Consider the following 23,512-nt stretch of genomic DNA (forward strand, 5'->3'; position numbering starts at 1 on the left):
CTTTGGTGCTTATTTCCTAACGCCTTCCCCCCATGTTTTCTGCTCCACCCCAAATTCGCCTCCCTTCCACTCTCCTTACAGACACATCTATGGTCTTAATACAGCCCTCAATCTGTCTCCCTTTCAACACCTTCTAAAATTCTTCATTCAGGCAGGCTTCCAGAGTTCGGCTGGCAGGATGCAGGTAACCCCTCCCCCCTGCCCTGCTGCCTCCCATGGCACTGCTCCATGTCCCGCGCCTCAAGCCTCAATGGCACAGGACCGCTGACTTGCTCCCAGCTGCCGGCAACCATGCAAGCCCTGGCAACTGCTCCAGCCTAAGAAGCAGGCGGCTGGGAGGCTGCCGTGACGCCGACCTCCTGCGCCTGTCAGCTGGTGACCCCCGGACCTGCGCCTGTCAGCTGGAACATCCAGGAATGCTTTGGCCAGTGAGGAAGGTGAAGGGGAGGCTGCTGCAGCGCCGAACTCTGCGCCGTCAGCTGACGACCCCCAAACTTGTGCTTGTCAGCTGTGAGGTCTGGCAAGGGAGTCGGCTGGTGTGGAGGGCAATGGGGAGGCGGCGGCTCAGCAGGCAGGGTCCTGCCTGTCGCGAATGTTGGGCCCACCCGCCCCATCTGTAAAAGAAAAAGTCTTCCACCCAAGCATAACTTTTAAGGATTTTAAGTATCTTTGAGAGGGAGAGAGAAATAGAGAGAGGGAGAGAAAGAGGGAAAGAGAAATGAGAGAGGGAGAGAAAGATGAGAGGGAGAAAGAGGGAGAGAGAAGAGAGGGAGATGGAGAGAGAGAGAGAAAGAGAAGAAGAGAGAGGGAGAGAGAAAGAGAGAGAAAGGGAGACAGGGAGAGAGAGAGAAAGAAAGAAAGGGAGAAAGAGGGAGAGAAAGGGAGAGAGAAATAGACAGGGAGGGAGAAAGAAAAGGAGAGAGGGAAAGAGAAAGGGAGAGAGAGAGAGGGAGAGAGAGAGAAAAAAAGAGGGAGAGAGATTAAATTAGTAACATGGTTGTTCAGTGAATCTGGTTTCCCCACTAACTTTGCTTGTCACAAGGTTGCAAAAGGTGATCACATGACCCTGGAATAATTTTATGGTTGGGGGTCACCACAACATGAGGAACTGTATTAAAGAGTCATGGCAATAGGAAGGTTGAGAACCACTGTTCTAGGAGCAATGTGTGATCGTAGCTGTTTCTTCCTTTTAACTGCCAGTGGGGGTATGAACTGATTGTGTGGGAGCTTGGCTGTGTTCTGATTGGGTGGAGGTGTGTTCTGATTGGTTAGGGACTTGGCTGTGCTCTGATTGGATGGGGGGGGGTTGGCTGTGCTCTGACTGGATGGGAGAATGTTCTGTTTGGGTGGGGGCTTTGTTGTGCTCAGGTTAGTCTGAGTTGCAGGGGGATGTGAGATGGTGAGCTACATTGCTATTGTTTGGCTTCGCATTCGTGATTGTGCCTCATCTTCATGGTGGGTGTCAGTTTGCTTCAGGCATGGATTGGAGGGGTTTAAAGTGGCTAATGATGCAGCTGTGGTCTGACTTCTGGTTTGTGGTCATGCCTCATCATCGGTGTGGGTTTGGGTTTGCTTTTTGCGTGGATGTGTGGTGGTGACATCCTGTGTGGTTTTCGTGAGTGTGGGTCTGGTGTCATTCTTTGTGTTAGGGATTCATTTGTCAATAAGGGCGGGTTTCCAAATGACTGGTAGGTGAGAGGTATCATCTCGTATATTCATGCTGTGTGGGCGTTTTTCTATCTCAATGGCTTCTCTGATTATTCTGTTATTAAAGTGTTCAGTTTTGGCGATAGTTCTGGTCTTTTTAAAGTCAATTTCATGTCCTGTGGTTTTAAGGTGTTGGACCAGGGAAGAAGTTGATTCCTCTCTTTTGACTGAGTTCTTGTGTTCTTCAATGCGTGCACTTATTCTTCTGTTGGTTTGTCCGATGTATGTGGTGGGACAAGCAGTGCATGGGATTTCATATACTCCTTGATTTTCTAATTCAATTTTGTCTTTGGGGTTTCTTAGGATAGTGGATATTTTTCTGTTTGTGCAGAATGCTGTCTTGATGTTGTGTTTGTGGAGGATCTTGCTGATTCTGTCTGTGGTGCCTTTTATGTATGGGAGGAGGGCTTTGCCGTTTTCTTGTTCTCTGTCTTGGATTTTAGTGGGGGTTTCTTTTTGGATTAGGTTGATAATCTTATTTCTTTGGAATCCGTTGGATGTTAGTACATTAGTGAGAGTGTGTAGTTCGGTTTTTAGGTGTTGTTCATCAGCTAAGCATTTTGTTCTGGAGATGAGTGATTTACAATGTTAAAAGAAACAACTTAGCTTTTGCTGGTCCCCTTCCAGCGTCCTCAGAGTGGGGCTCAGGGGGTGGGGAGATTCTTTTTATACACCTTGCTGGTCTAACTGGGGAGACGGCCAACGGATATTCCATATTTGGGAATACTGCTCCTGCCTTCTGACGGCCAATTTCTGTTCATTATTCTGGAAGCAGAAGCCATCGCCCAGGATGCCTCCAAAGGAGGATGCCTGCTGAAGGAGGCCTGGCTCTCCAACATGGATTCAATCAATCGATGCATGGAATTGCCCCCCGGCATACCAGACATTAAAAATACACGAGGAGCAAGTCAGGATGTGGATGGTGCTTATCAGAGGCAGAACGAGAACCAGGGAAGGCAGTCATCTCATGGCTAGGCAAAGAAAGGATTTGGAGGGAATAGGGATGATAGGGATGGATGGTGAAATATTGGAATCATGGATACATGGATGGGGTGAAAAGGAGGGAGGAAGTGAGCATGGCAAAGGGTCGCAGGGGGGAGGTGACAATGAGGGGGCATTGGGAATGCCAGACCTGACTGTACGACCCAAAATACGTAGGACAGGGATACCAAACAAGACAGGGTTAGGCAAGAGGGGGAAAGGGATAAAAAAGGGGGGAGGTTGGACTTAAAGAGGAGCCAGTGGATAGTCCAGCTGACCTTAGGCAAACGGGGCAGAGAGACAAGACACAATTGTGCGCACGCACAGCCAGGTATGAAAGGAAATTGGGAGAGATAAGGCTAACGAGGATGAGAAGGGCTGAGCCTAAGAGCAAACCGATAGGCATCCCCACCGGTTGTGGGCAGACAGAGCAGAAGGATGAGGCACGATGGAGCGTTCGCACACCCAGGGGTGGAGGGAAATCGGAGAAAAAAAGACTGACAGGAATGGATGACAACAGGCAGGAACAGCGTGCAGACCAACGGGCCAGAAAGGAAGGGAGCTCTGATGGCAAGCCTTTTGGAACACTGGATCTGAATGGAATGAGTAGGAGGGAGCGGTTAGAGAGCACACCAGCAGCAACGGTGCTGGGAGGGAGGAGATTGACAAGGATGAGAGAGGGGAAAAGTGTGGAAACCAAGGCAATTACAGTAATTAGGAGGAATGGCCCTATCACACGGGCAATGAGTAAGCAGTTAGACCAGCAGGGTGTATAAAAAGCATCTCCCCACCGCCTGAGCCCCACTTTGAGGATGCTGGCAGGGGACCAGCAAAAGCTAAGTTGTTTCTTTTAACATTGTAAATAGTTGTTTTTATTGTTTTTAAATATCTTTTTAGCAATAAACAACTGGTGAAGAAGTTGTGGTTTCCTCTGCCATTGCAATTGCTTTAATTTTCTTTGATGAAAAAAATGGCTGGTGCTATTCCATGCTTTGACAACACCGTCCAAAGATCACAGCCATTTATCTGAAATGATATAGGGTTTTCTGCCTGAGCAGGGGGTTGGACTAGATGACCTCCAAGGTCCCTTCCAACTTTAGTAGTAGTAGTAGTAGTAGTAGTAGTAGTAGTAGTAGTAGTAGTAGTAGTACAAAATATGGCTGCAGATGTTACTCAACAAGTGGTGGAAAAGATCACAGCAGCAGAAAAATTTGCATTTCAATTGGACTAAAGAACTGACATTGCTGGTGAAGCGCAATTGTCTTTGTGCATGTTCCTGATTCGAATAATATACTGGAACACGTATTATTTTGCCACCCACTACCTAGCAGAATGACTGGGGAAGAAACATTCACAATAATCAATAACTTTTTCAGTGAACATGGAATATTATGGACTTGGTGTGTAGCAATTTGTTCCAATGGTGCAGCATCTTTGAGCACGATAGCACAAGAAAGACATGAAACAGTTCCATTGTTTCAAATCATTGCATCTTGCATACACATGCACTTGCTTCTAAATGGATGAGCCCATTGTTACATGAGATTTTGCAGGATGCTGCAAAAATAATAAATTTCCTCAAAACCCGGCCATTGAACGGAAGTTTATTCCGACAATTATGAGAGGATTTAGATTCTGAGCATAGCACTCTTCTCTTTCATACAGAAGTATGTTGGTTGTCGAGAGGTGAAACATTATCAAGATTGTTCAAGCTATGAGATGAAACGCACCTGTTCCTGATGAATGTTTCATCACCCCTAGCAGAAAAGTTTGAAAATGTCTTCTGGGTGTCCTGCCTTGGCTATTTGGCTGACATATTAAAAAAGCTAAATTAACTTAATTGGCTGCAGGGCCATGGTCATAACGTGTTTATCATGGAAGACAAAGTTTGTGCATTCTACAAGAAAATCTTCCTTTTGGTAGGCCAAGTAAAGAAAGGAAATAGTGCGTCATTTCTCAATGTGTCAGACTTTATTGAACTAAATTCTGTTGTTGACACTGAAGACATTGAAATTACCATCAAAAATCACTTGGAAAAATTGCACAATGAGTTTGCGTTGTATTTTCCATTCATGTCAAGAGGATGTGATACTGGAATTCATTGGGTTGCACTGACCTTCATCATGGACAATGTTGTGAACTCTGACTTTTCCTCTGGAGAGCAGGAAGCACTTCTAGAATTGACATCAAACTGCAATTTGAAGGAACTTTTTAATGAAAAAACATTGACCGAGTTCTGGAACCAAGTTACAAAACTGTACTGGAAATGGGGGGGGGGGAACTTTTGTAGTGTTACTGCCATTTGGTTCCACATACTTGTGCGAGAAGGTATTTTTTCCATTAACTAAAAAGTAAGGAAAGGAACTGTCTTCAGCTGGAATCTGACTTAATTCTATCAGTGAGCACTCTCCAGCCACGAGTACAAAGATAGTCAGAGAAATAGGCACAAGTTTTCCATTAGAAGTATGGTGAATGGTTGTACTTTTACCACTTTTTTCCTTTTTTATTGGTCATCCAGTTTTTGACACCTTGCTTATCCACTGGTGGTGCTCGAATATTGCCATGTCCTAAAATGGTATAATATGTGAAAAGGTTGAAAAGCCCTGGTCTAGTCTATCAATATCACTATGGGGATGTAATGCATGGTGAATACTTAAAGAGTTTTCATATTTTTTGTCCATTTTAGTCCAGTGAATAATTACAGCAGGGTATTGTATCACAGGTATGGCCCAAGTATTGATAGCTTTGATTTATTTTTAGCACTTTTCTCACTCTTTGGATACATTCTTTACTAATCACAATTTTAACTTGTCCATGCTTGATGTTATCCAACTGAAAAACGCCCAAGATACTTGTAGACTTCATCCTGTTAGCTCCTGGTCACTCAGCATTTCAATCCCATTACTGTTCATGAGTTTACCACGCTTTATTGCTACTGTAGCACATTTCTCTAGGCTAAATTCCACTGTTATAGCTATACTAAAAATTCATATAGTGTTTGTCAATGACTGGATTTTTATTTCTGATATTATTTGTTTCTGAAAGGGCCCAAGAAGCAAGGCTGAGCTCTGAAACTTCACCTTCTGCTAAACGACCCTTTGGCTTCTTACTTCAACCGGGCATCACCTATTCAAGTTCATCTCTGCAAGTGAAGAGTCCAGCAAACAAAAGTGAATAAATCTAGTGTTTGAGGATGTAATGCAAGACTTTTTTGATCCTGCTTTCTTTTATCTTCAAAATAGAAGCACACACCGATAGATGCAGATTTAGAGGGTTAATTTCATGAGGAGAAAATGGAAACATCTAATCATAATAAATTTTTATTGAAAATTTTATCTACAGGGGTAGAGGGATATGTCAACCTTTTGCTGGATGTCTGATAATCTTACCTGTCCTTGACTTTTAGTGTCTATCTAAAAAAATCCAATGGCCGGGGGAAGTGAGCATTCTTAGGTAGAAAATGCAGCTTTTCGGTTGCAGTCAAGAAGTCTTACACTGAAAATTTGTAAGTAACTTCTGGAAAATTGTTAAAGGATATTGGTTATTTGACTTTTCAATGAAATTAATCTTTTCAATTATGAAAACTGTCTTTCAAAAAGGAACTTTTATGTGTTTTTAGTTTCTGTTTCCTCCATTTTCTAGAATCAGCTGTCAGCTTAAGAATTTGGAGATCTGTGATATATTAAAGTTGATCCTGATACTGCCTGGCTCTTTCTGCTTCTCACCAATTATTCAGGTTTAAGAACCGAAATCCCATGACTTTGCCAGGCTTTTCAATGAAGAGTTTATGAAACAGTTTTGAGACATAAGAGGGCAAGCAAAACCCAACTGCAGAAGGGTCAGGAACCTACCAGGCAGGCTAACAAAGACCATCAATGTGCCCTTTGATGAATACCTGTAATTTGCCGACAATGGCTCAGTTTTCATTTTGTGCTAATCCATTGTTTGTTTAACCAGTTTATTAAATTTACCATAACAGTTTGATTCAAGTAGTAATGTGTGAACCAAGGTAGTGAGCCCACATCAGCCATTTGAAAATTGGTTTTCCATCACACTTCAAATGGCAACTTGTGCTTGTCACAGGTACTTTTTTAAATCATACCCAATAAAACCAACTCAAACTTGAGGCACAAAAGCACTGGACCCTGGACAAGGTGCTTTCTTTTATAAAGGGATGGAATTGCAAAATACTTTTCCATCCACATCTGTGTCAAGGTTGCTACTTTTTGGCAACCCTGCTGAGATGAGGCTGGGGAAAAAAAACTTAGATGGGCGGGAAATAGCACAGGTGCCTGCAATTTTTTTAAGCAGCCTGCTCTTCTACAGGGCTGCAGCATCCAACTCTAATCCAGGCTTAGCCATTTTGATGATTCAAGAGGAGAAGGGAAGGGCAATATTTCAGGAAAATTGGGAAATTGTGAAGAATGAAATAATTGAGGCCAGACAAATAATGCCAAAGAGAGAATGAGAGAAAAGGTGGGAGAAACCAGATGAAAAAGGCATGATTGCAGCAAAAGCTCTCAGATAAACTGAAAAACAAAAAGGGCAATTTTCAAGATTAGAAAGAGGGCCCTGTAATAAAAGCTGAATATCGGAAAACAGCCCTAATCTGCAAGGATGGAAACAGGAAGCTGAAGGCTCAGGATGAGCTAAAAAGTGAATGCCAGAATAACAGAGTTGAAAGGGACTTTGGAGGTCTCCTAGTCTAACTGCCTGCACAAGCAGGAGACCCTATACCATTTCAGATAAGTGGCTGTCCAGTCTCTTTTTAAACAGCGTCCCGTAATGAAGCACCTACAACTTCCACTGGTTTATTGTTCTCACTATCATGACATTACTCCTTGGTTCTAGGTTGCATCTCTCCTTGATTAGTTTCCATCCATTGCTTCTGGTGATTTGGAAAATAGGTTGACTCCCTCTTCTTTGTAGCAGCACCTCAAATATTGGAACACTGCTATCATGTCACCCTTTTCTCTAGACTAGACATCCCAAATCCTGTAACTATTCTTCATATGCTTTAGCCTCCAGTCCCCTAATCATCTTTGTTGCTCTTCTCTGCACTCTTTCCAGAGTCTCAACATCTTTTCTATATTGTGGTGACCAAAACTGGATGCATTATTCCAAGTGTGGTCTTACCAAGGCCTTATAAAGTGGTAATAATGACCTTGATTCTATCCCTGTATTAATGCAGCCTAGGATTGCATTGGCTTTTTTGACAGCTGCAGCATACTGCTGGCTATTTAAGTGACTGTCCACTAGGACTCCAAGATCTTTCTCACAGTTACTACTGTTGGGCCTGGTACCACCTACTCTATACCTGTGCATTTGGTTTTCTTGTGTAAGTCTAAAACCTTGCTTTTCTCTATATTGAATTTCATTTTGTTAGATAGAGCTTATCTTCTGGGGTGTTGGCTATTCCTGCCAGTGCTTGCAGAAAAGGAAAGTCAACAAAATGCTGGGGTGACATCAGGGCGGTGCGGAGGTAAGGAGACAATCTCTGTCACCTACCTCTGATTTTTCCACATTTGGAGATCCTTTGGGGGTGCGAGGAAGTCTGGAGGACAGCGCGTGAGAAAGGGGGATGCCGGAGGAATAACGAGGCGAAAGGCGATCACCCGTTAGGATGAAGAAAACCTCCTAAATTCAACATGGAAACTTCTGCCATCAGCTGATGGCGGATCTGAGGCCCTAATAAAGCCACAGATGATGTGGAAGCAAGAAGAATTCTAACAGACGGTGCTAAGTAGTAAGCTGTAATAGCCTATAATATTTCTAATAGTAAAGAATATGAGGAGAGTCTAACAAGATTTAAGTGTCTATTAGGACGGGCGTTGAAAGGAAGCTCAATCGGTGAGGGAATCCTCAACACAAGCGGCGACCCGGCAGGGGAGCTGTGAATCGACAGATCTAAAGAACCAGGAGATTAAATAATAGAAGGAAGACACAAAGAAAGATAGTGTATTAAATCTGTGAGCGCAGAAGAGGGAGAGGTTTGAAGAAGAAGCTGGGAGTTGAGAGATCGTGACAAAGTTGAAGCTGGTAGAGCCTGTGGATCGAGAGAACTGGATAGAGAAGATTGTGAGTTGAAAGAAAATGGAGGTTTAGAAAGAATGAAGCAGCGATTAAAAAGCGGTTGGAGAAAAGCTTGAGACAAACCTGAAGGGTCTGAAGATCTGAAGTAAGGTGCTGCCAGTTACGGAAAAGCGTGGTCTGCTGTAAAAATCCGAAGGTGGAAAGAGAGATAGACAAGGCTGGAAGATTTATAGCTTGACAGGGACGGTGCTATTAATTAAGACGAGCGTGAACAGAAGGGAAGGAGACAACGGAAGATGACGTTGGGAGTATCAGGAGAGTAGATGAGGTTTGAGAAGAGATAAAAACGGACTATATAACTGTGAAAAATTGTTGGTTAAATAAGTAAGAAAGAATAAGAAAGTGAAGAAAGTTTGAGAAGGTAGAGAGAGGTTGGAGTAATTGGGGTAGTGGAGGAAAGTTCAGAGAAGTTGAGGAAAGAGAAGTTTAAAATTAAAATAAAGTTAATTAAGCTTTTGGTTAATTAAAGGAATATTTAGAACTCTAGAGAAGTAGGAGATAATTATGGCAACATTGAGGACAGGAAAAAAATGGTATCAAATTTAACATTGACACCTTCATCCCCACCTGGCCAAAGAACAATAGAAGGAGTGTTTGGCACAGATAAACAAAATGCAATAGCTAATATGCAAACTATGCAAGTATCCAAGAAACAATGTTAAAAATGCAAGAGACTATATCAAAAAATCATGTGGAAATGAGAGGCGATATAAATAAATTGGACAATAGAGTTGAAATGATACAACAAACGATGGAAAAAATGAAGCAAGAATTCAATCAGTAGAAGTGGGATTAGATAATGTTGTGAAAAAAGTTGACATGTTAGACACAGAAATGATAGCTTCCAATAAAAAAATAGAGGAAGCAATTATTTATTTGGAAATGGATAAGGCGGCATTTTATCTATGCTTCCAAAATGTGATAGAGAAGAAGGAAGAAGATCTGGGGGATATTATGGCAAATTTGATTTCTGATGCATTGCAAAGGGACAAGCAAGAAATTCTAACGGAGATAGATGAAACATATAGAATTCAGACAAATGCTAGATGTAATAGACTCCCGTGAGAGGTATACATTAGGTTTGCCAGAAAAAGGGTGAGAGATATAATTTATAAAATTACAAGGGAAGAGCCAATGATCTATAAAGGTGTAGAAATACAAACTTTAAAACAGACACCGAAAAGGATAAGAGATCAAAGAAGGGATTATAGATTCCTCAGTTCCTATTTAATAAAAAAAAGTATACCCTTTAGATCAGTGGTTCTCAACCTGTGGGTCGGGACCCCATTTGGGGTCAAACAACCATTTCATGGGGGTCGCCAAACCACACTGTCCGCCATTTTTTTCCCTTTTTCCTAGCTGTCCTACTCCCTCTTATTGGTGGCCACACCCACTTGGGGGTCACCACAACATGGGGAACTGTATTATGGGGTCGCGGCATTAGAAAGGTTGAGAACCACTGCTTTAGATGGTTAATTCCGGAAGGAATGTTGATAACATGGGGAGAGAGGAAGATTAAAATAGATAATCTAGAGAAAGCCCGGGAATTTTTTGATCAATTGGAAGGAACTGAGGAAGAGAACAGTAGTAAGGAAGAATTGGAATCCAAAAGCCAGGAAGACCAACAACAAGAAGTTAGGGAAAGAGAACGAGGAACAGAAAGTAAGGGAGAAAATGGACAGAGGAAGGAAAAAGGAACAGGCCCTAGAACAAGACAAGCTCACAAGTAAAACACACAAGTAGAAAATAGAAAAGGAAATTAGGTTATTATCTATTAATATTAATGGAGTAAACGCACCGGTAAAGAGAAAACAAATGTTAACAAAACTAGCCAAACAACACATAGACATTGTCTGCTTACAAGAAGTACATATTAAACAGCAACATAGGAAATATTTAGAGTTTCCCAAATTAGGATCACTATATACAGCATTAGCTGAACAAAAGCAAAGAGGAATAGCAGTTTATATTAAAAAAGAGATAAATGCAAACTTAAAATATCAAGATACAGATGGAAGGGTATTGATAATAGAAATACAAAGTGAACAGAAAACCTGGTTGTTAATAGTTATATATGCACCAAATGAGAACCAATACGATTTTTATTATAAATTACATGAGAAATTGATAGAATTGGGTCATTTAAATATTTGTATTGTGGGTGATTATAATGCGATGGTGGATGCAAAAAAAGATTACATTAGTGATAAGAAAAAAAAAGAAAAGGAAAATATTACCAAAGACCTTCTTTGATCTAGCACACGAACTTAATCTATCGGATCAGTGGAGAAAGAGAAATCAAGGGAAAAAAGGAGATACATTATTTTCAAACCCACATAAGTCATGGTCTTGAATAGATATGGTATGGGTAAATGAAGAATTGGGACAGGATATAGAGACTATAGAAATAAAACCAAATGTATGGGCAGATCATAATCTGCTGGAAATAGTTTGGAAAGGTTGTAAAAAAGTAAGAAAAAGATGGGTAATGAATTCTTATATTTTGAAGGAAAAAGAATTTATTGTACAGACTAAAAGGGAAATGGATTATTTCTTTAAAGAAAACACAAAAGAACAAACATCGGTACAAATTATTTGGGACACAGCGAAGGCGTATTTAAGGGGACTAGCAATAGCTTATATAGCAAGGAAAAATAGGGAGAAAAAACAGAGGCAAAACATACTACAGGAAGAGATTAAAAAATTTGAATCCAAACTACAAAAAGAGCCCCAGGATGAATCGATTAAAGTGGGAATGGCATTAGCCAAACATAAATTAAATGTGATGGAGCAAGAAGAAAGAGTTAAAGAATTGAAATTGGCGAAACAAAATTTTTTTGAACATGGGAGATGGCTCTCTTACAAATTAAAAAAAGAGAAAGAGGAAAAAATAATTCAGGAACTTTATGATAGAAATGGAGAGTTACAAATAAAATGGACAAAAAGAAAGAAATAATTCAAACCTACTTTGAGTCATTATATAAAAAAGATGAAATAGACGGGGAAAAGATTAAACAATATTTGAAAGTTAATGGTCTGCCAGAATTAAAAGAAGGACAAAGAAGGACAAAGAATTAAAAGAAGGACAAAGAAGGACAAAAGAAGGACAAATTCACAGATTTTCTGGAGGGAAATTTAAACTAAACAGCGGGGACAGGGAGTTAATTGATACGGAACAATCCTGTCCCCAGCAATTTAAAAATTATAGGGCTATCAGTGCATGTAGCATAGATGTGTGTGTGGACAAGAATACCAACCTTGCTATCAAGCAAAATGAAGCTTCTAATAGCGAGTGCCACATAAAGTGCACTAACCAAATAGGTGGTAAGACAATAGGGGAACTCAGGAACCACACAGGTTATGTAGAAAGGAAACACAGGGCCACTCACAAAGGACTCAAATGTTTATACACCAATGCACAGAGTATGAACAGCAAACAGGGTGAACTAGAAATTCAGGTTAATGAGGGCAGATACGATATTGTTGCCATTACGGAAACATAGTGGGATGAAACCCACACATGGAACACACAGCTAGAGGGATTTAAATTATTTAAAAGAAACAGACCAAATAAAAGAGGAGGTGGAGTTGCTCTCTATATAAGAAATAACTACATCTCCACAGAAATAGAGCACAACAATGATAAAACCTGTCTTGAATGCATTTGGGTCAATATAAAAGGGGGGGGGGAATTACATTGCCATAGGTGTATATTACAGACCACCCAACCAAACAGAGGAAATAGATGAACTTTTTGCTAGTCAGCTAACTAAGGTATGTAGGAAGCACATCACAATAGTAATGGGGGACTTTAACTACCCTGACATCGACTGGGAGACAAACTCCGCACCAAGTGGAAGTTCAAACAGGTTCAAACCTAGCAGACAACTTTGTCTCCCAAAAAGTAGAGAAGGGAACTAGGGGATTAGCCATTTTGGATCTAATTATCACTAACAGAGATGAAATGATAGAAGGTGTTGAAGCCATAGGGACACTGGGAGGAAGTGATCATGCAATACTAGAATTCAACATTATAGAAGCGCAAGCAATAGAACACAGTCAAACTAGAGTCTTGGACTTCAAGAGAGCTAATTTCAATAAACTTAGAAAGGGCTTGGGAAGGATTCCATGGATGAGAATCCTCAAGGGGAAAACAACTCAAGAAGCTTCGGAAATTTTGAAAAATGAGATAATAAAAGCACAGTCTAGCACAATACCAACAAAGAAGAAAAACAACAGCTCTCAAAAGAAACCAGCATGGCTGCATAAAGAACTCTCTGACAAATTGAAAGATAAAAAGGACAAGTATAGAAAGTGGAAAGAGGGGAACATAACTAAGTCAGAATATCAGCAAATAGCCAGAGCCTGCAAAGATGAAGTGAAGAGAGTCAAGGCTCAAAATGAACTAAGGCTTGCGACCAAAGTCAAAAATAACAAAAAAAGCTTCTTTCAACATGTAAAAAACAAGAAAAAAGTAAAGGAAATGATTGGTCCATTAGTGGGTGGAAGTGGCAAGAAGGTGACAAGCAACAGGGAGAAAGCAGAACTATTTAACTCAGGTTTTGCATCTGTCTTTACACAAAGGGAAAAAACAGACCAACCTATCAAAAATAGTGCCATAAAAAACAAAATAGAAACACAAGTTAAAATAGGATAGAAAATGGTAAGTGAGCACCTGTCCAGCCTAGATGAGTTCAAATCACCAGGACCAGATGGATTACACCCCAGAGTTCTCAAGGAACTGGCAGATGTGATATCGGAGCCACTGAACTATATTTTTCAAAGATCCTGGAACACAGGGGAACTACCAGAGGACTGGAAAAGAGCTGATGTAGTTCCCATCCTCAAAAAAGGAAAAAAAATGGATCCAGGAAATTACAGACCTGTCAGACCTGACCTCAATACCTGGGAAGATCCTGGAAAAGATAATCAAACAATGAATCAACGAACACCTAGAGGCAAACAAAGTCATTACTAAAAGCCAACATGGGTTTGTCAAAAATAGATCATGCCAGACAAATCTTATTGCATTCTTTGACCAAGTGACAAAATTAGTGGATCAGAGGAATGCTGTGGACATAATTTACTTGAACTTCAGTAAGGCATTTGATAAAGTAGATCACAATCTACTAGTTGATAAGATAGAAAAATGTGGGGTAGACAGAATCACCACCAGATGGATCCGTAGCTGGCTGACCAGCCGTACTCAGCGAGTGGTCCTCAATGGAACTGCATCTATATGGAGAGAAGTATGTAGTGGAGGGCCCCAGGGCTCTGTTCTGGGCCCAGTACTCTTCAACATCTTCATCAACGATTTGGATGAAGGGATAGATGGGGAACTCATCAAATTTGCAGACGACACCAAGCTGGCAGGAATAGCCAACACTCCAGAAGACAGGCTTAAGATACAGAAGGATCTGGACAGACTTGAACACTGGGCACTAACTAACAAAATGAAATTCAATGGTGAAAAAAGCAAGGTTCTACATTTAGGCAAGAAAAACCAAATGCACAAGTACAGCATAGGTGGCACCATGCTCAATAGTAGTAACTGTGAGAGGGACCTCGGAGTCCTAGTAGACAATCACCTAAATATGAGCCAGCAGTGTGCTGCAGCTGCCAAAAAAGGCCAACACAGTGCTAGGCTGCATTAACAGAGGGATAGAATCAAGATCACGTGAAGTATTAATACCACTCTTTCAATGCCTTGGTAAGGCCACACTTGGAATACTGCATCCAGTTTTGGTCACCACGATGTAAAAAAGATGTTGAGACTCTAGAAAGAGTACAGAGAAGAGCAACAAAGATGATTAGGGGACTGGAGGCTAAAACATATAAGGAACGGTTGCTAGAATTGGGTATGTCTAGTTTAACGAAGAGAAGGACAAGGGGGGACATGATAGCAGTATTCCAATATCTCAGGGGCTGCCATAAAGAAGAGGGAATTAAGCTATTTTCCAAAGCACCTGAAGGCAGGACAAGAAGCAACGGGTGGAAACTAATCAAGGAGAGAAGCAACCTAGAACTAAGGAGAAACTTCCTGACAGTGAGAACAATTAATCAGTGGAACAGCCTGCCTCCAGAAGCAGTAAATGCTCCAACACTGGAAGTTTTTAAGAAGAGACTGGACAGCCATTTGTCCGAAATGGTGTAGGGTTTCCTGCCTGAGCAGGGGGTTGGACTAGATGACCTCCAAGGTCCCTTCCAACTTTACTACTATTACTATTACATACCGAATGGGGAAATAACAGCTATGGAATTAAAAAGGGCGGTGCAAAAACAAAAAAATAATAAGACCCCGGGACCGGATGGCCTTCCGGGGGAGCTATATAAAACCTTCCACAAAGATTTTCAAAAGATATTATTAGAGGTGTATAATGATGTGTTAGAGAAATCTAATCTACCAGACTCCTGGATAGATGCCATCATATCTCTTATCCCAAAAGAAGGCACAGACCCCAAACAGATTAAAAACTGTAGGCCAATCTCGCTGCTAAATACGGATTACAAAATTTTTACTAATATAATTTATTTATTTATGTATTTATTTATTTATTTATTTATTTTATGAGACTTATATACCGCTTTAAGTGCAAGCACTCTCTAAGCGGTGTACACCAGTAAGCAATGTAAATATATATTTACATTGCCCCCAACAATCTGGGTCCTCATTTTACCTACCTAATGGCTGAAAGATTAAAGTTAATTTTACAAAATATAATACATCCAGACCAAAATGGTTTTTTACCCCAAAGACAAATCAGAAACAATATTAGAACGGTGTTAAATGTTCTAGAGTATTATGAAATACATTTAGGAAAATAAGCAGCTTTGATTTTTTTAGATGCGCAGAAAGCATTTGAAAGCCTCAATTGGCAATTTATGTTCCAACAGATTGAGGATATGAAATTTGGTGAGAAATTTAGTAACATAATAAAGGCAATATATAGAACACAGAGAGCTAGTGTGATAATCAATGGAGAGAATACAAAAAGTTTTGAAACAAACAAAGGGGTAAGACAGGGATGCCCAATTTCACCTTTACTTTTTATTTTGACGCTTGAAGTATTATTAGTTCAAATTAGAGCAAATAAAGAAATAAAAGGGGTACAGGTCAAAGCAGAGGAATATAAGTTACAGGCATTCGCTGATGACCTGCTTTTCTTTATTGAGGAACCTATAGAGCAGCGGTTCTCAACCTGTGGGTTGCGACCCCTTTTGAGGTCGAATGACCGTTTCACAGGGGTCGCCTAAGACCATCGGAAAACACATATTTCCGATGGTCTTAGGAACTGAGACACCACTCCGCATCTGTCTCCGCGTGGCCTCCTCCTCTGCCACTTGCAGAGAGGGGGGGGCACTTTCGCTTCCCTTCTCTCTCTCTCTCAGGCAGACTTACATCCTGCAGGGCTCCTGATTGGCCCTGCACCCGGGTGCCCCACCCCCTGGGAGAAGCGCGGCCAGGGCCTCGTGGCTTGGAGCCACCTGGGGAAGCCCTGGGATCCCTGCTGGGAGTGGCCTGCTGGAGGCTCCACTGAGCAGGGCAGCCCTCCCGGAAGCCGCGGCCCAAGGGAGACCAGCCCCTGCAATCCCCAGCCAGCCCGACCATTGGACCTGCTGGCCGGGAAGGCGCGCCAGAATCCAGGCTGCTGGGAAGGAAGAAGGAGATGCAGCAAAGGTAGGAGAGGAGAGCCGCCTCCTAAGGCCGAGTGCTGGCGGTGGCTTCCTTGCCCTCCCCTTCCTCCTCCCCTTTTTCCTCTTGCTGCCCCCAAAGCAGCTCGGGTGGGTGTCGGGATAAAAGGGGTGCCTGGAGGGAGCAGCTGGGCTGGACGAGGGGCTGGCAGGGGCCGTGCAACACCAGCTCCCACCGCGTCTCCATTGGATGGGCGAAGGGCGAGGCTGGGCAGCGCAGAGTCCCGGCTAGGGTAACTGCTTCCTTGCCCTCCCTCCTCTCCTTCCTCCTGCTGCCCCCCCCAGGCGGCTCAGGCAGGCGCTGCCTCCACCATGGCTCCATAGATGGGTGGAGGGCAAGGCCAGGCAGTGCGGAGTCCCAGCGGGGGCGGTGGCTGGGCTGGGGATCCCAACGATGCTGCCCTGTCACTGATGCTGCCATTGGAGCTGCTGCCCCCTGTCCTGCTCCCCCTCCCTGCCCATTCGGCTGAGGACGCGCAGAGCCAGGGGCAGTGGGGACCCCCAACAATACTGTCGTAAGAGAGAGAAAGAGAGAGAGGAAAGAGATAGAAACAGAGGAAAAGAAAGAGGAAAGAGAGAGAGAAAGAGGGAGGAAGCAGAGAAAGAGAAAGAGGAAAGAGAGAAAGAGAGAGGAAAGAGACTGCCTTCCCAGTCGCCGAGAAAGGGGGGGAAAAGAGCCGTGAGCGAGTTCCCCTTTCTGCCTCGTTGCTGAAAGCTTTTTTTTTAAACGACTGTTCGTTCAGAACTCCTCGGGGCTTGTTTGCACGAGCTTGTGGCAGATCAGTAAATAAAGGGGTGGGGGAGCCAAACGGTCCAAGGCGTTTGCACCCTGAATATGTGGACACTGCTTTCATGATTTGCCACCACCACCCCCTCTCTTCCCGCTCTGCTCGGGCAACGCGCTGCTGCTGCTGCTGCTCCTGGCTGAGCTGAGTCCTGGTTGCCTGGCTGTGCTCCACCCCCGGCCGCCCTCTGTGCTGCGCTGGAGCCTCCCCTGTGCCGCCCGGCCTGCCTCCCTCGCCGTCGGAGGGCATCTGTGTTTGTCTCCAGACCTTACCAGCAGCCCTAAAAAGCACTGTGGAAGAGTGGGGAATGCTGGGAGTTGCAGTTCATCACCATCTGGAAAAACATGACTCTCCAAAGATCGAACAATCCTTCCTTCCTTCCATCCATCCATCCATCTCCTTCCCTTCCCCTTCAATCTCTCCTTGCTTCCTTCCTTTCCCCCTCAATCTCCTTCCTTCTCCATCTCCTTCCTTTTCCCTTCAGTCTTCCTTCCTTCCATCCATCTCCATCCCTTCCCCTTCAATCTCTCTCTCCTTTCTTCCTTCCTTCCTTCCATCTCCTTCCCTTCCCATTCAATCTATCCTTCCTTCCTTCCTTCCTTCCTTTCCCCCTCAATCTCCTTCCTTCTCCATCTCCTTCCTTTCCCCTTCAATCTTCCTTCCATCTCCATCCCTTTCCCTTCAATCTCTCTCTCCTTCCTTCTCCATCTCCTTCCTTTCCCCTTCAATCTTCCTTCCATCTCCATCCCTTTCCCTTCAATCTCTCTCTCCTTCCTTCCTTTCTTCCTTCCTTCCCCCTTCAATCTTCCTTCCTTCCTTCCCCTTCCCTCCCTCCCAACATTTTTGAGCAAGGAAGAGTAAGCTTCTCCAGCAAGCATTGCTATATTGTTTTTGTGATTAATCACTATGCTTTAATTATGTTCACTTCATAACAATGAAAATACACCCTGCATATCAGATATTTACACTAATATTCAGAACAGTAGCAAAATTACAGTTATGAAGTAGCAACGAAAATAATTTTATGGTTGGGGGTCACCACAATATGAGGAACTGTATTAAGGGGTCGCGGCATTAGAAAGGTTGAGAATCATTGCTATGGAGAGAGGAAATATTCTTATGGGTGAAATAGAAAAATTTGGAATAGTGGCAGGATTAAAAATTAACAGAGAAAAGACTAAAATGTTAGCAAAAAATTTAACCGATAAACAAAAAAGGAAATTGGAAGAGAATTTGGGATTACAAGTAGTGAAAAAGATTAAATATTTAGGAATTTGGATAACCTCAATAAAAGAAGACAATTATACAAAATTGATATTAAAAATGAAACAAGATCTTGAGACTTGGGGGAATCTCCAATTATCATTATTAGGCAGAATTGCATTGACTAAAATGAATATTCTACCAAGATTATTGTATTTATTTCAAACAATTCCAATAAAATTAGAGAAAACTTTTTTTAAAGAATTGGATAAAATAATAAATTTATTTGGGAAGGAAAAAAGCTAGGATAAATACCAAAACATTACAAGACAGTAAGAGTAGAGGTTGTCTTGGACTCCCTAAATGGAAAATCTATTATTATGCGGCAGGATTATTGTGGATTAAAGACTGGATAAACTTGGATAATGAAAGGATATTAATGATTGAAGGACATGATCTACAGGCGGGTTGGCATGCATTTCTATGGGGGAAACAGAAGAAAACGTCAACATATTTCCAGCAACATCAGATAAGAGGAGCATTGATCGGGATATGGGAAAAAATAAAAAAAGACCCTATGGGAAAATTCCAAATTGGTTCTTGTCGATGGAGGCAGTGATTCATCCCAACTGCATACAGAGAGAATCAGTATAAAATGATTTATAGATGGCATTTAACACTGGTGAGATTGGCTAAAATGTATAAAAACATAGACCCGAAGTGTTGGAAATATAAAATCAGAGAAGGAACATTTTATCACATGTGGTGGCTGTGCTCCAAAGCAAAAAAATATTGAGAACGAATAAGAGATTGGATACAGGAAATAACTGAGATACAAATGGATTTCAAACCAGAATTATTTCTTTTGGGCATAATAAATTTAAAGATGGTAAAACAATTCCAACACATCATTATACACATATTGACTGCAGCTCATATAGCATATGCTCAATGTTGGAAGAGTGAAAATATTCCCACAAATGATATGATTATGTGCAAAATCTTGGAATGCGCAGAAATGAATTACGTTAGAATTAAAAGACAAGGAGGCAACAGAATTTTATGAAATTTGGAATAAATGTTATAATTGGCTAGAACAGAGAAAGAAAAAGACATAATTATTGATGTACATAAAATGTAAATAATATGTAAAGAATGCTTAAAATGTAGAGTACTGTTCTGTTAAAAGAAAAGATTTATGTTTATGTATTTTAAGTTTGTTTTGCTGTATGGTGAAAAATAATAAAAAATTGAAAACAAAAACAAAAATAAAATGCTTGCTTACTGGCTGGAGATGGCAAGATGGTGATGGACATCAGGGAGAATGCTGAACTGCCTACCTGGCAACTGTCTTTTCACACAAGAAAAAAGCAATCTGACTTCTCAGAAATGTTAGGGAGAGGAGCAGAAGAGAAATGCACAGCAAAATAGACAAGGACTTGGTGAGAAAACACCTGGTTGTTCTGAATTCTGAATTCCAGTCCCCAGAGCAGATGGATTACATCCCAGGGTGTTAAAGGAGCTGATGTATGTCACCCCAGAGCCACTGACTGAAATCTCTCAGAAATCCTGGAGCACAGAAAAGTGCCACAAGACTGGGGAAATCCACGAGCCAGCAACATGCTGCAGCTGCCAAAGAGCCAATACAATTTTGAGCTGCATCAAGAGCAGAATAATGTTGAAATCACAGTAAGTGGTTGCACTAGCAGTATTGGTGGTACACATCTGCAGTATTGGGTTTAGCTCTGGTTATCATAGTACAAATACAATAAAAGAGCAGTCCAACTGACTGCTCAAACAGGAGAACCTGTATCAGAGGTCCCCAACCTGTGGGCCATGGCCCACTACTGGGCTGTGGCCTATTTGCAACCAGGCCACAACCCCATTCGCACAGGTGCCAGCGTTTACACCCCCACTCATACAAGTGGCTGATGCCGGCGCTCACAACCCTACTTGTGCAAACGGCTAGCACCAGCGCACACATATGCTACTCAGGTAAATGAAACTGTGCATGCATGAGCCAGCCCCTCACACAAAACCATCCCATTTTCTCCTCCTCCCCCAATGCTGGGCTGCCAACCCAAAAAGGTTGAGGAATGCTGCTCTATACCATTCTAGACAAATGATTGTCCAACCTCTTTTTAAAAACATCCAGTGATGGAGCACTTATAACATCTGGAGGCAAACCATTCCACTGATTAATTGTTCTCATGTTAGCAAATTTCTCCATTCTAGGTTGGCTCTCTCATTTCCACCCGTTACTTCTTGTTCTGCCTTCAGATGCTCTGGAGTAGATTGACCCACTCTTCTGTGTGAGTCCCCCTCACATACTGGAAGACTGCTATCATGTCACCCTGCAAGGTCCCTTCCAATCCTATGATTCCCTGAGACCTGTTGATTTCACGCTCACTAACCAGTTCAGATTCTGCTTAAGCATAATGAACATCAAGCCAATTAATTTCTTCTGAGTTTGGCTGCCAATATGACCTGCATTTGTATAATGAATAGCATCACCAAATGGCCCATCACATTTTAACCTGACTTATTTTGGTCTTCCAACTTATATGGTTAGCTTAGGGATGGGTGAGTCGCACAAATTAAGAATAATAGTTAACCATGAAAAGAAATGTCTTACTCTGATAAGGATGTCATGCAAATACACCCATTACTTTTTTAAATGTCTGGTACTCTTCATGTAGAAATTCCCTTAGCACTAAGCTCATTTCCATAGGCTTTTTCTGAATTGCCATTCCATTAGCCTTTTGTCATTTCTCTTGATGCAGCCTCATCAATACAAAAAGGCCATTTGATCAACCTAGAAGTTCTAACACAGGTGTGTCAAACTCGCAACATCACGTGACATGTCGCAATGTATTGCGACTTTTTTTCCATTGCCGGCAATGGGATGGCGAGGTTTTGGCATGACGCATCCGGCGGGCCGGCAGTTTGACACTCCTGTTCTAACACATCATTCCAGCAAATAGGGAAGTATAAACTTTAAAACCGGTTGCCAAAATAAAGATTATTATTATATATGTCACATATAAGTGTGAATGATTTAGGGAGAGGGAAATCTGGAAGTTTAACCTCTAATGTGAGATTAAGTGGTTTACTATATCCACTTTCAGAACATATCCTAATGTGCTTTCAATTACCTCTGGACTAAATTACTCAAGTGAAACTCCATAAATGCACAGCTTTCAGGTGCATAACTAAAGCCATCTGATTTGTAGTTTTCTATGAGAAAACGCTATTTCAGTGTGTGGGTTTTGTGGGAAAAGCCCATTCCCAATTCATTTCATGTTAACCAGACTTCTTCTTCATGAGGATCAAATACTTCCCAAGATGCACAATTAAATGCACCATCTTTTGGGATGCAGAGGGAAGTATCTGAGCATGCATTTGGACTTTGGACCATTAGGGATTCTACTTAAGATGAAAGGGCAGAGCCAGAATAAAGCTAAGATTTAAAATGTAAGCTTAGTTAAATGAAAATAATTTAACTAATAATTCCTAAATATTTAAGAATGTTTCTTTTTTTTGACAAAACATATAATTTATCAAAACTTTGGTAGGACAGTTCTAGGGCTGTGGGGTTTGCAGCTGTGATTTAACTAAAATCTTAATTACTATGCAAGATGAAGATTCCTACTTAATTTTTCTGTGATGATGCAAAATTCAGAGGATATGAATGATTGCTTCCAGATCAATTTGAGAAAAATATGCCTTCCATTATAAGATTCTCGTTTTCTAACATTCAAAGTCTATTCTTGTCATTAGCACTATCTAAGCACTCCTGCTTAAGAACAAATGGGTGTAGCTTTCCATTTGCTCCATCTATTAAGCAGATTCAAAACGTGAAGCTAGTAAATGGTAAGGAGTATTCAAGGAGAATACTCAGAGCACTAAAAGCCAGAGCCAGAGAATTGTGGTGATATTTCAAATAATCTGAGTCCTCAAATATTTGGGCAATATTATTTTCCACATATCATTATGAAATGTGAATTCAGCAGGACCACAGCATTGCTCTGAACAGCTGGCTGTGACTGATCATTCTGCTGAGAGGCTAAGCATTATCTCATCATGGAAAAACTAGAATTGTACATACAAGAGACAAAGCAAACAACCTCAGAATCAAATACTGAACTAGGTGTTCATAAGTGAATTGAAGAGATGTGCATCTTTGGAAGTAATTATTGAAGCCAGCCTCCAGCCCAGGACACAGTCAGTTGGTGCTTCTAGAAAATCAGTCTGAATTGATTGAATCCTTTTCTTCCCTTTGTTGGGAATCAAACAGTTTTGCTGCTGCTGCTGCTGCTGCTAAACTCTAGGTGCCAACACAGACGCTGAAAAAGTAAGTTTCAAGTTGTTTCCATTCAGAACTGAGAAACTTCAGTGGAAAGGTAGCATCTCCATGCATTGGAAATATGATCATGTTGTGTTCAACTAATATAATCAATTAGGGCACAGAAAAGGGACAATAAATGCAGGTTCATCTTCAAGCAAATAATGATGTAATGATTTTTTATGTAAATTTTGACACCTGTCCACTTAGACATAATCTACTCAGCACTGATATCTTTCCAAGAGTCAATATGGCTTTTGTAGTAGAATTTTGAAACTATTATGGGTACCATCACCAATAATTGTTAGGTTGGAGAGGAGATAACCATATTTTTACTTCTGAATTGAGATTCCGATGGTGAGAGACAATGCCAGAAGCGTCCAGCTGAATGATGTGTTTAAAGCTGATGCTACATGGAGAAAATAAACAAGAATCAAGATCTTTATTTGCATTTTAAAGGACTTAAGCTCTTTTAAGACTATTTCTCAATACAGGAACTCAATACTATTACTCAATTCAAGAACAGTAGCTAGATCATGCTGACAGTACAAAGTCATCCCATCAAGTTTACTTGTCCTCGTTCGTGAATATATGGAATAATATAAAAAGTTACTATGGCTGGATTCATAGACCATGTGAAGTCATCATGTGGTTTGCTTCTTTAGGGTTTAATGTAATGGATGAACTGATCCTTGAAGTTTGCAGC

The 23,512-nt window shown here is 41.5% G+C and overlaps 1 protein-coding gene across 1 annotated transcript in view; it reads left to right on the top strand.

Annotated features, from left to right (window-relative positions):
* The window catches only part of MSLN (mesothelin), a 45,824-nt gene extending 39,427 nt beyond the window's left edge, over positions 1-6,397 (top strand). The window contains exon 13 of the mRNA XM_039369901.1: positions 5,734-6,397. Within this exon, the coding sequence (XP_039225835.1) occupies positions 5,734-5,753 (20 nt within the window). The 3' untranslated portion in view covers positions 5,754-6,397. The remainder of the gene's footprint in view (positions 1-5,733) is intronic.
* The last annotated feature ends 17,115 nt before the right edge of the window (positions 6,398-23,512 follow it).

Source organism: Crotalus tigris, unplaced genomic scaffold, assembly GCF_016545835.1.
Source record: "Crotalus tigris isolate CLP2741 ecotype Arizona unplaced genomic scaffold, ASM1654583v1 scf7180000021317.425702, whole genome shotgun sequence".
Taxonomy (NCBI): Eukaryota; Metazoa; Chordata; class Lepidosauria; order Squamata; family Viperidae; genus Crotalus; species Crotalus tigris.